Below are 14,252 nucleotides of genomic sequence, written 5' to 3' on the forward strand. Positions count from 1 at the left end.
AATTAAGACAGTGTTTTAGAAATTAGAACTACAGTATTTTCAAATTGATAACTGTTTGAATAAGATTTTCTTAATGAGGGTTTCTCACTAAACACTTGTATCAAATATGCAATCTAATTCTGATATACTGATGTTAATAACCAGGAAATATTTCATGGCCAAGTACCTCACTGAGCACAAAATGTAATCAACACGTACAATACAATAGTATATTTAATGAAGCATAACAGCAGTAGCCAAAAAGCAAATGTAGGGCTTTTTAAATTACATATTTGGCAGAAATTACTAAAGTAGCCTGAAATGACAGAAATATTAGCTTTTAGAATCTGTTACCAAGATTGTCAAAATGTCCTCTAATTTATATCATTATAAAAGAATAATTATTTAAAATGATTATAAAATAATTTTAAAACTTAGTTTTTATTTTTAATTATTATGGATACATAATAGTTTTACATATTTGTAAGGTACATGTGATATCTTTATACAATCATAAAATGTGTAATAATCAAATCAGGGTAATTTAAAAATAAATTTACTAAATCAAACAAAATAGCAAGAAGGTATTGTTTCCATTTGTTGTTTCATGCTGTAAAGCATTCTTTTAAACTTGTGTTTCTTCAGATTGCTTATGAGAATTTGTCTCCATTTTGCTTTGAGAAAAGCGATAGTAATTTTTAGTCAGCATATGTGGCCTCTGACTCCTCATCAGTTTTTTTTTTTTTTCTGGAAAAGCTGAAAATTCTACCAACAGTTCAAGAACTGAGATTTGTTTTTCAGTTTTATAATTCCTTTGTGCAAAATGATTCAGCAACTAAATAAAAAAAATGCTTCTAATTAACAAAATTAGGGTAACAATAGCACATTCAATAAAAGTTATATTAAGCAGCACAAACTTTTTTTCCAGAAACCTACAATTTTTCCCCATTTGATTGTACTGAGCCTCAATGGTTAACATACAAGACATAGTTGGTGGAATGGTGGTTTGCTACTCAATATCTATTCCACCTCAACTGATAAGTCTGAGCTAATCATGGTACTTCCATTTTCCTCCCCAGGTCCCAGTTTATGAATGATCTCATAATCTAATCCTGGACAAGGATGTGAAAAAAATAAAAATAAAAAACAACTGTGTTGGAGGACTTTATGGAAACCTTTCTCATTCTTAAGAAATACATAAGATACATAAAAGAGTGTGGCCCTGACTTCCAGTTAAAGTTACCATCTGGTTGTAATGATAGGAACTGCTAGTACGATCCTCTTATCAACCTAAGAATAAAACCAATACAGAACAATGAGCAGAACCAAGGGAATCACAGAGGAGAGGAGCAAGACCCTTGAAGTACTGTGCCTGCTGAGGCCTCTATCTGTGATCTTCTGTTACATGAAAAAACACACTTCCTTTAGAAAATTTATATGAAACCATATATTGGTGTTTTCATATGGTTCAATTTAATATAAAGAAATAGAGAAAATACCCCACATCTTAATGACCAACAATACTTTGATGTATTTAAGACCACATTAAAAAGCACCCCTCTCAGAAAAACCTGACTACAAAAACTAGTTTTGTAAAATTATAAGCAAGGAAATTCATTTGCCTCTCTGGAAATGACTTGCTTCCTGTTATTCTGTGGATAGAATCTTGAAAATGAAGAGGGACTAATTTAAAAAACCGTTAAACAAGAAGACAGCACCAGTAAGGGATGATCTCACAAGAATTATTAAAAGTTATACTGTAGAATAATTATATTCTGTACTACAATTGAAAAGGCAGACAAATCATACTACTTATATGCTTTATTTTGGGACCTATGTATTTGGAAAATTAACAGTAATACAAGTGGTAGTATAGAAGACATAGTGAGCAGAATCTAGAATTATCCTCTTTAGGTGTAGTATAAATCAAATAAATGTTAAACAAATGGAATGAGATTGATTGCAGGATATTGCAGATGAAGCCATTTGAACTAAGCCTCAGTTTTCCTATCTTTCAAATAAGAACAATAGGAACTACTCTGCAAGAAATGTTTTTAATTATTTCATAGTGAATTTAGATCCTAGCATAGTCTCTGATACATCCTGCACTAAGGGTGTATTTTATTAACAAGCAGCTGTCACAATCACTCCTATTGTAGTTCTGTTACTTCACTCTGTCCAGGCCAGAAATAAAAATTCCTTTTATGAAAAACTGCACCATTTACTTAGATATTCTTTTCTGCTCTGGCTTTTAGTTATTTGAATATTATCCCCGCCCCATACCCCCAGCAGAATGTAGGTTCTTTGCTAATTTTTATTCAGTAAGAGTCAAATTTGGGTGAAGAATTATAATGAGAGAAGTAAACAGCAACAGAAGTAAAGCCAAAAACTTTATTGCTAAAAAGTTAAGATAACTGAAGTAGGACTTAGTAATTTCTAATAAAATATTTACTCCAAGAGCAAAAGCTGGACCAAGTCATCAGTTTAAAAATAACATTTTCAGTTTGAGGCCAGGTGCGGTGGCTCACGTCTGTAATTCCAGCACTTTGGGAGGTTGAGGCAGGTGGATCACCTGAGGCCAGGAGTTTGAGACCAGCCTGGCCAACGTGGTGAAACTCCATGTCTACTAAAAATAAAAAACGTTAGCCAGGCTTGGAGGCGCACATCTGTAGTCCCAGCTACTTGGAAAGCTGAGGCATGAGAACAGCTTGAACCTGGGAGGCAGAGGTTGCAGTGAGCCGAGATTGTGCTACTGCACTCCAGCCAGGGGGACAGAGCAAGATTTCGTCTCAAAAAAACAAAAACAAACAAACAAACAAAAATTATAAGTTTGGAAATCTGTGGAACTGTATGTTTCTTTGTCCTTTAGAATCCAATTCAGTGGTACATTGTGCTCACATATAGAGTTCATTGATCACATAAAAATAATGATTGGTTTATACAAGGCTGTCTTAACCATGTAGTTAGGACGTTTTCAGAGAGTTTAAAACTGGCTCAAGTGCTGTTTTATTAGGAAATGTCACATTCTATTAAGAACAAAAAAACCAAAACTTTACTTGAATCAACTTTACTACATTTATTTAGACAGATTAATATAACTTCTTTAAGCAGAAATACTACTGAACTCTTTGTATTTATGTATGTATGTAGATATATATTTATTTATTTATTTGAGATGGAGTCTCGCTCTGTCACCCAGGCTGGAGTGCAGTGGTGTGATCTCGGCTCACTGCAAGCTCCGCCTCCCGGGTTCACGCCATTCTGCCTCAGCCTCCTGAGTAGCTGAGACTACAGGTGCCCGCCACCACGATTGGCTACTTTTTTTATATTTTTAGTACTGACGGGGTTTCACTGTGTCAGCCAGGATGGTCTCGATCTCCTGACCCCATGATCCGCCCGCCTCGGCCTCCCAAAGCGCTGGGATTACAGGCGTGAGCCACAGCGCCCGGCCTGTTTTATTTATTAAATCATATCGACAATATTTTAAAGTACTTCTATAAAACTTTCAACAGTTCTAGAAAAAAATAGTAATAATCAGGAATATCAGAGTCAGCAAGGGAATCATCTTTTCAGTTCAATGGTAAAACCCAAACAGCAACAGTTTTATGTTTCCTGATATTCTTTGATGGCTGACTTTAATTTGCCTTGGTTAACAAAATATGTGGCCAATATAATCAGTACAGCAACATATAACACATGTAACTATAGCCACCAGAGACTTTGCTGTAAAAATGGTTGTAAAACCTACTCTTTCCATTGCAGGGTATTTGTAGCAATCTTGGCAATGGAAAGTAGATTTATTGACAACAATAACAACAGTAAAAGATGCCACATTTCTGGACCTTTCTATTACTTTATAATAAAGTAACAGTAAAGTAATATATATACACACATACATATACACACTTAAGTATATACTTTATATATTGAAGTACATGTATATATTTACTGGAACATATAAATATAAATTTAAATAAATATTTCTATATATTTATATATTTATTGATATACATGTATATATTTAGTACTTAATCACAACGAAAAACAGTTATGTGAAAATTATGCACATAATTCACCACTTAACTGTTTTCTAAAATCCAGGATTTTATGGAGAAATTTCTTGATAAAGCAATTTACAATTACATTAGAAGTAGAAGTAACAGAAAATCTGAATAGCTCTATGTGTATTAAATAACTCTTCCCATCCAATAAAAAAGTCCATGCACTTAACAGTTTCACTCATTTGTTCTATGAAATACTTAAGGAAGAAATAATAGCAGTGTTACATACATTTGTACACACATAGATGCAAAGGAATCACTTCCCAACACATTTTATGAGAAACAGAAACCCTAATTTCAAAACATGATAAAGATACTATAAAAGACACAGACACACACACGTGTATATATATATATATACACACACACATATGTGTGTGTCTTTATAAACACTTTAAGAAAACATTAGTGAATTGAACCCAACAGTATATAAAAGGATACCATGACAAAGGAGGATTTGTCTCAGGAATATTATGTTGGTTTAACATTCAAGAATCAATTAATGAAATTCACCATATTTATTTACTAAAAGAAAAAAAACAATCAGTACACGCAGAAAAAGTATGTGACAAAATTCAAAACTATTCATGATAAAAACTTAGCAATCTCGAAATAGTAGGAAATTTACTTATGCTAACAATCAATATCTACAAAAAAAACCTGACAGCTAACCTACCTAATATTGGGGCTAGCCTTATCTGATATTTACTTCCTATAATGCTACGGCAATAGAAATTATTTGATATACAATATGCATATAATCTGGGATATACAACTATTTTAAAATCCACCTATTAGCAATCTTAATTCCCTCTGCAATCTTTGGCCATCTTTGTCATGTAACTGAACAAATTTACAGGATCTAAGAGATTACGATGTAGGCATTATATAGCCGTTCTGGGAAATCCTTGGTCAAGTTCCTCTTTCAGTGCCTAAAGAGATCTTATATATCCACATAAGTATAGACTTTTTCTTCCAGTTTACTGGGGGGAAAATGGTATTAACCATGGGTATCATTTGTTACTAAAGTGAGCCACAATAAGATCAGTGTGCAGGTTTCACACAAGAAAAGTTACAAATGTTTAATGAAGTGATAGTGTAATGCATGTTTAGTCTCTAATATCAACATTAAAAAATCAGATAGGGTTCTGCCCATTGAATTAAAAAGTCAGATAGGGTCCTTCGTCAAATAAAGTAATGGTGTTTGGAATGTATATCTCATTGTAGAAAAAATTTCTAAGCCACAGAAGGTAACAGGAATAAACACATCTCTTCTCACACCTCTTTAAAAATGCTGTTACATGGTAGAAATGTGGCCACCTTCTCCAAATTACACTCACACTGATTCCCGACCTCTGTGCTTAGACTGAAAAAAACAGCCCAGATATCTAGGATCCAGTGTGAGTGTAATTTAAATGATGTTTAATATTGTTTCAAGAAGAGAATAAAAGGAGAATAGAAAAACTGTATGACCGTTCTTTGCTTCTTTGTGCCCTGAAATATCCATCCTTATTGCTCATTTAAAAAGAGAAAAGGAAATCTGGCTTAGAGAAGAGCATTATTCCTGATTTAGTCAAAAACCCAAAACTGCGAATCCCAACTTTATATCTAAGACTCCTTCATTCTGCATTGTGGAGATATATATATATATATATATTTTGTTGTTGTTGTTAAATGCATGAGGCTGAGCATTTTGTCCATTTTTGTGCACTATTGTATGCATCCCCAGAGCTTAGTAGAGTGCCTGGGGCACATGGTAGTTAATCGGTGCTTTTAATGAAAGAATGAATCTATCCAATTTGCTCTGCCCAGTGAGATATCATCTTATAGGCATCTTGAATTCCTCATTATTAAAACTGATTTCACATTATCTGACCCATAATTCTGCTCCCAGAAATTTACCCTGAAAATCTGCCTCTAACAATACAAAAATACATCTGCACAAAGTTATTCATTGTAGTACTATTTATAATTACTAAAAAACTAAAACCTACCTAAATGTCAAACCGTAGGTGATTGAATAAACCATAGATATCATGCTATAGCCACTATTGAATATGCAGCTGTAAATAAGTATATATATAATAGCCTTTATAGAGTAATACTTAGCTCTATGTCATATATGTTCATATACATATGACATAGTAAATGACATGACTTATACTTACATACTACTCTATATTGAGTATAATGCATATATATATATGGCATGACTTATAGAAAATATCAAATACAACAAAAAAGTATAACAGAGCATATATAACATATTACATCTTAAGTAAGAAATGAGGTAAACCTAAGAAATACATGTTTCTGTCAACTTTTACCAAAAAATCTACAGGGAAGATAAACCAGAAAATAATGAAGGTGTTTATCTTCAAAGGATGAGGTGGGAAGAATGGAATAGAGAGTGGAAAGTATACAAGAGAGACTACAACTTTTGTGTGTGTCTGTATATATTTGTTTGTGTTTAAATTTTATGTACAGTATTAACTTTTAGAAGCATGTCTGTGTTTTCCTTATAAAATAAAACAAAAACAGGAAAGGAAGAAGAAACCTAAAACAGAAAGCAAACTAAACTAAAATTATATTTCTAATGACTACTATGAGCATACTGAAGAGGAGTGTGGGAAAGAACTAAGGCAAATTATTTATGAACACAGTATCTGACTATATATCCTTAGTACTGGACATGATGGGACAGTGAGGAGAAAATTGCAAACCTGCATAAATTTTTTTAGAAAGTTTTTTTTTTTAAGCAACGCAATTCTATAATAGGCAAAGAAACTCAGAAACTAATTCAGTTTTATTACAGGACTGAACTGATTAGTAGAAGTATTGAAGTCAGAGATCTCATGACAGTAGAAAAACACAATTATGGAAAGGAAGCAGGCCAAAAAGAACCCAGTAGAGACAAACTGGAATGGGAGGTGTGAAGTGATAATATCTAAAGTACACATATACGTGTGTATATGCAAGCACATGGACACCAGGTATATTTATGTATAAATAATACATAAATACATACATTTAGTGGAACTGTGTGCTGAAAGGCCCAGAAACAAAGTCAGCCCAGTTGCAAAGAGTTTACCGAATGCCCATTCAAAGAAACCAGGGCTCTATGGAGAAATGCCTGATTTCAAGGCTGAATCCAAAAGGGTCTAGAACATCTGGTGAGGCTGGAAAGTAAGGAGGTATTTTAAAAAAATGGGACAGAGTTACAAGGACAGAAACCATTTTGAAGAAGCTCCCACTGACCGTATCTGGGACCACACGTGCACTAAAGTAAGTACAGCAATGAGTTATGAACCTTTGAAAAAGAGAAAATCATCATTACATATTGATGATAGATAGACAAGGAAGAAGGGAAGGTTTTTACTTATAGGAGAATGACAATGCTGACTGGCAAACAGAAAAATAATGAAGTTTGAAAATAATTGTGTTCCAACTTTCATAACGAAGATTAGATCAGGCAAGAATTGTGATGAATAGATGTTAAACATGGGGAGAAATTTAGATGAGAAATATATTTTCATGATTGTAAAATGTTTCCTCATTAGTTGCAGAGGAGAAAAATCATTAACACAATGGAGAAATTGAGGAAAACCTTAAACAGGTGCATAAAAATTATCACTGCTAATGAAGTACAAGTGGACATCTGTGTTTCCAGATATGATACCTTTAGGAGATAGCATGAAGTAAGTAGTATTTCAACTAAGAATGAGGAACCTGAATCTAATTATGAGGAAATATCAGAACATCAGATAAATACAAAATGAGAGGAATGAATTATTCTGTATACGTATTATGAGAGAAAAAAAGAACACTCAAGAGAATAAGATAAAATGCTAATAACTAGTAAGTCTGGAAAACAAGTATAGAATATTTTGTACTGTCTTTATTCTTGTAAACTTTCTGTAAGTTTAAAATTATTTCCAGACAAAATGGATTTTTAAAAAAGTAATGCGTGAATATATGTTTCTTGAAGAAAAAAAATCAGATAGATATAGAAGGAAAACTGAAGATGAAAAATAAACTGTTAACCTCTCTAACTCATCTTTTCCCCGCTGGCAGCCAAATTTCACAAAGTCAGAATTTTTTAAATTTTGTTTTATTCTGCTCTATAATGTATCTCAAACACTTAGACCAGTGCTTGGCAAGTAAATAGCTGCTACATCATTCATTTGTTGGATGAATTAATGAATAGGTAAATAGTAATGTGCTGTTCCTGTCACTTTATTTAGATATATATTAAAGTTTTGCCTTATTTATTGAGCAAATTGGGTCAAATTACTAAATAACTCAAAATGATTTCATTCTTATCCCTGAAACATGCTTTATCATTATTATAACCAATTCTCGCTCTTTCACTCTGAAAACAGGACCTACATCTTGGTTAAGATGTTTATTAGGGCAGGTAATTAATACTTTCCAAAGCTGCTTAAATAATTCACTCCTCTCTGCCTTTCCTGCTGTATCTGTAATGCAAGTCATCCCATGCCTTTGTACCATCTAATTACTTTTCTTTCTTGTCACCTTACTCTTTATCTTGGTCTCCTTCAACCCACGCAGTCAGGGTAACCTTCAAAACATAACTTTGTAATCAAAGTTTCCCTTCTCTTAAAATTTTCAAAATGACTTTTTATGGCCTATAGAATTGATGATTAGCATAGATTACAACTGTTTCATGAACCTTTTATTTTTCCAATTTTACTGAGGTATAATTGGCAAATAAAAATTGGATATGCTTAAGGTGTTTACCTTGATGTTATGATGTGCACATACTATGTGAAACAATCACGGCAATCATGCTAATCAACATATCCATCACCTCTTGCGATTACCGTATTTTTGTGTGTATCAAGAACAACTAACATCTACCCTCCTATCAAACTTAAAAGTATACAATACTGTATTGTATTGTTAACTATATTCACATTGTTATACAAGTTATTCATCTTGCATAACTTACTCATCTTGCATAAATGAACTTACTCATTTTGCATAACTAAAATTTTGGATCCCTTGACTAACATCTTCCTATTTTCCCTTCTCTGCAACCCCTGGCAACCCCTATTCTATTCACTACTATAAGCTTGACTATTTAGATTCTATATATAAGCAAGATAATGCCATATCTATGTTTGGATTGTTTCAAATAACATAAATTCCTCCATGTTCATCCATGTTGTTGCAAATGTCCAGATTTTCTTTTTTCTTTTAAAGCTGAATAATATTCAGTAGTATATTATACAAGTAATTATATATATATTCATCTATATATTTATATATATACATGTCATACTTTTCAAATTCATTTATCTGTTGATATGGTTTGGCTGTGTCCCCACCTAAATCTCCTCTTTAATTGTAGCTCCCATAATCCTCATGTATCATGGGAGGAACCTGGTGGGAGATAACTGAAACATGGGGGCAAGTTTTTCCCATGCTGTTCTCATGATATTGAATAAGTCTCATGAGATCTGATGGTTTTATAAAGGGTAGTTTCCCAACACATGCTCTCTTGCCTGGCATCATGTAAGATGTGCCTTTGCTCCTCTTTTGCCTACTGCCATGATTGTGAGGCCACCCCAGTCGTGCAGAACTGTGAGTCCAATAAACCTCTTTTTCTTTATAAATTACCCAGTCTCGGATATTTCTTCCAAGCAGTATGAAAATGGACTAATACATCTGTCAATGCACATTTAGGTTATTTCCACAACTTGGTTAATGTGAATGCTGCAGTGAACATGGAAGTGCAGATCTCTCTATGCAATAATGATTTCCTTTGGATATATATCCAGCAGCAAAATTGCTAAATCATAAGGTAATTATATTTTTAATTTACTGAGGAATGTCTGTACTGTTTTCCATAACAGCTGTGCCAACTTACATTCCTACCAACAGAGTCATGTGCCCACTTTAAAATCAGATTATGTGAGATTTTTGGCTACTAAGTTATATGCATTCCTTATATATTTTGGATATTAACTCATACATATATATATGGTTTATAAATATTTTGTCCCATTATTTAAGTTCCTTTTCACTCTGATGATTATCTCCTTGGCTGTGCAGAAGCATTTTAGTTTGATGCAACCCCATTTGTCTATGTGGATACCACTGTCAAATGCTTTTTCTGTGTCTACTGAAATGATCTTGTGGCTTTTTTTTCTTTCAACCTAATAATGTGTTCTATTGCATTGATTTGCATGTGTTGAAAGATATTTGCACTCCAGGGACAAATCCCATTTAATCATGGTGTATCATCATTTTAATACGCTGCTGAATTTGGGTAACTAGCATTTTATTGAGGATTTTTGTATCTATGTTCACCAGGAATTGGTCTGTAGTTTGCTTTCCTTCATCTGGCTTTGGTATCAGGGTAATACTAGCCTCATAAAATGAGTTTTAAAGTGCTTCTTCTTCTATTTTTCAGAATAATTTGAGAAGCACAGGTATTAATTCTTCTTTAAATGTCTAATATAATTTACTCATGAAGCTATATGGTCCTGGACATTTCTTTGTTGGAAAGTTTTGGCTATTGATTCAATCTCCCTATTTGTTACTTGCTTGTTTGGACTTTGAGTTTCTTCTTGACTCAAGTTTCATAGATTATATGTTTCTAGGAATTTATCCATTTTTCTAGGTTATCAAATTTGTTGGCATATAATTGTTCATAATAGTCTCATGTCTTCTTTAATTTCTGAGGCACCGTTGTAATTTCTTCTCTTTTATTTCTGATTTTATTTATTTGAGTTTTTAAATTTTTTGCTTAGTCTAGCTAATGGTGTATTGATTTTATCTTTTCTAAAAACAAAATCTTAAGTTTATTAATTTTTCTCATTTTTTTCAACTGTAACATATTTCTACTATAATCTTAATTATTTCCCTCATTCTGCTAATTTTAGGCTTAAAGTGTTTTTATTTTGCCACTTTCTTAAAGGGTAAAGCAAGGTTGTTTATTTAAAGTCTTTTTTCTTTCATAACATAGGCATTTATTGCCATAAAATTCTCTCCTAGCAATGCTTTTGCTGCATCCCCTAAGTTTTGTTATGCCATTTTTTTTTTGGTCTTAAAATGGCTTTTAAAATTCCCTTTGACTTCCTATTTGACCCAGTGATTGCTCAAGAGTATGCTGTTCAATGTATTAATCCTGTCTTTTGTTGCTATAAAGACATACCCGAGACTGGGTAATTTATAAAGAAAAGAGGTTTAATTGGCTCATGGTTCTGCAGACTATACAAGCATGGTGACGACATCTGTTTGGCTTCTGAGGAGGTATCAGGGAGCTTTTACTCATGGTGCAAGGTGAAATGGGATCAGGTACTTCAAATCGCAAATACAGGAGCAAGGAGGAACAGGTGCTACACACTTAAAACAACCAGATTTCATGAGAACTCACTATCATAAAGACAGCACCAAGCCATGAGGGATCAGTTCTCATGACTCAAACATCTCTGACAAGACTTCAATTCCAGCATGGAGGGTTACAATTGACACAAGATTTGGCCTGGAGGTATATTCAAACTATATCTTTTAGTTTTCACATATTTATATTTTTTCCTGTTTTCCTGCTGTTATTGATTTCTATTTCTACTCCATGGAGGTTGGTAAAGATACCTGGAATACTTTCAATCTTCTTAAAGTTGTTAAGACTTTTTTTGTGACCTAAAATGATTTATCCCAGAGTGCATCCCATGAGCACTTGAGAAGAATGTGAATTCTTCTGCTGTTGGGTGCAAAGTTCTGTATATGTCTGTCAGGTCCATTTGTTCTATAGTATTGTTTAAGTCAGCGGTTTCTTTAGTGATTTTCTGTCTAGATATTCTATTCATTATTGTAAGTGGGATATTAAAGTACCATAAATTATTTCATGACTGTCAATTTCTTGCTCCAGATCTGTCAATATTTGCTTTATAATTTAAGTGCTCTGATAGAGTCACACTAATTGTCATATCTTCCTGGTGAATTGACTCTTTTACTATGTAATGATCTTTTTTTTCTGTCTCAAGAGATAGTTTTTGACTTAAAATGTAATTTGTCTGATAAAAATTTAGCAACCCCTGCTTTGTTTTGGTTACCATTTGCATGGAATATGCATTTCTGTCCCTTTTCTTTCATCTTATGTGTGTCTTTAATTGAAAGTGAGTTCCTAATGGACAGATGTAATTGTTTTGTTCATGTTTGCCTACTCAGGCTGTAATACTATCAAAATGTATACTTGATGAACATATTTTCATTAAATGAGTAAATTATCAGCATTACTAAAACTTCCTTTAAATGTGTGTGTGTGCATATATAAACAGCTTAGATAGATGGATAGACAGATATATAGATACAGATATATAGGACTTAGTAGTCCAATTTTTGTTGAGTCATCTTCTTTTCTGTAATCCTAAGAGATTTGTTTTCTTTGCATTTGTACCTGACTCTGCACTCTAATTCTCCTTCACCCAGTAATCCTTCTGGATTCCAAGATGGCTTTCCTTATTAGGTTGAATCTTTGTTGCCTTTTTTCCCATTCTATTTACATTGGCATTTATTCTATACTCATGTCATTTTATTTATCTAAATCTCTTAGGAAAGGTCTAAACACTTAGTGAGACTAGATCTCAGTATAGATTTACAGCTATATGATCAGACCATAAACAATTAGTCCCCCAATTCTTCAAGGCAGCACTATTTGCAAACACTAGAACCCAACTAAAAACAAAATATCTTCAGAATACAAAAAGGAAACTAAGTTTACTAAGTATTTCTCTCACACACACAACAAATGTACACACACACCCAACTTAATACATATTGCAAGAATGAAGGAATTAATAGGTCCTAGGGAATAATTGGGTGATGAAATAATCTGTACAACAAAACCGCATGACACAAGTTTACCTATGTAACGACCCTGCACTTGTACCCCTGAACTTAAAATAAAATATTAAAAAAAAACCAAATTTCTAAAAATTATTTTGAAATGGTATTCTATTGTTTGTATCTATTTCAGCAAAACAATGTGAATGTGAGCTATGGGGTAGATAGCAAAAAGAACTTCAATAAACAGAATTGAAGAAACTGTGTTGGAATATAAGCCGTTAAATGAAAGTCTACTTTACTTCTTCAGTTTACTTGTCAAGGACTTGCTTCCTGATTCACGGAATTAAACTATTGGAATACTTACCTTCGAGGATGATTGGCATCAAACAATGTGTTGTCATCATCCTCATCATCTTGTTCTAAAGGTGTCAACTCCATATTTTCTATGTTAGTGTCCAAAACTCCATATCTCCTAGTCTTTCGGTTTCTTCTTCTCATCCTATCAAATAGAACAAATTAATGAATACAAATTATTTAATATGGCATAGATGATCCTTAGTTTATATTTATTTGTAAAATAAATTATTATTCTGCTTCTGACATAGAAAGCACTCAATATCAGAAGGGTTACATTTCAGATATGCAACAAATTTACCACCTAGGATTAAACGTCATGAAACAAAACCTACTCCTACATGTTTATGTGCCATCGCCTGTTTCTTCTGTCTGACATACTCTCTTCTCCCTGTGTCAACTGATGGTGTCGACAAATAACTTTTAAGCCTTAGTAAGGTACTGTACTTTAAGTCTTAACTTTTAAAGGCTTAGGTCAGGTACTTCTTTAGCGAAACCTCCTGCTCCAGCCTTTTCCCCATGTTCTCCATGCTTTCTTACCACTGTTTAGATGTCCCTCTAAGAAACTGTATGTATATGCGTGTTCACAGACTAAACTGATACCCCACAACTCTAGCTGCGTACCAGAATTACCTAGGAGTGTTTTTTAAAGTCCCATGTTTAGGCCCTAACTGAATCAAAATGTACAGCAAAAAAGAACTAAATATCAATATTTTGTTGAGGTTCTACATGTGATTCCAATGTGATATAAACCATTATCTGAGATCAGTAGTTCTTGCAATGTGGTTCTCTGGATCAGCAGAATCACAGTCACCTAGGAACTTACAAGAAATGCAGATCTTCACGGCTAGCCCAGACCTAGTGAATGACAAACTTTGAAGATGGGGCCCAGAAACCTGTGTTTTAACAAACATTTCTTAGGCTTTTGATGCATACTCAAGTTTGGGAACCACTGGCTTAGTGAAATTGAAAAGATTCAAGGGTGCTTAACATTCATTATTATTAGCTGTATGTATGAGATCTCAAGATTTAGAGTCCTAC

At 33.3% G+C, this 14,252-nt stretch overlaps 1 protein-coding gene across 1 annotated transcript in view; it reads right to left on the minus strand.

Moving 5' to 3' along the window:
* Positions 1-14,252, minus strand: part of FAM174A (family with sequence similarity 174 member A) — a 50,487-nt gene that overhangs the window by 15,646 nt on the left and 20,589 nt on the right. Inside the window, exon 2 of the mRNA XM_033179030.1 lies at positions 13,222-13,356. Coding sequence (XP_033034921.1) covers positions 13,222-13,356 — 135 coding nt within the window. The remainder of the gene's footprint in view (positions 1-13,221; positions 13,357-14,252) is intronic.

This window comes from Trachypithecus francoisi, unplaced genomic scaffold, assembly GCF_009764315.1.
Source record: "Trachypithecus francoisi isolate TF-2019V2 unplaced genomic scaffold, Tfra_2.0 Lachesis_group2, whole genome shotgun sequence".
NCBI lineage: Eukaryota > Metazoa > Chordata > Mammalia > Primates > Cercopithecidae > Trachypithecus > Trachypithecus francoisi.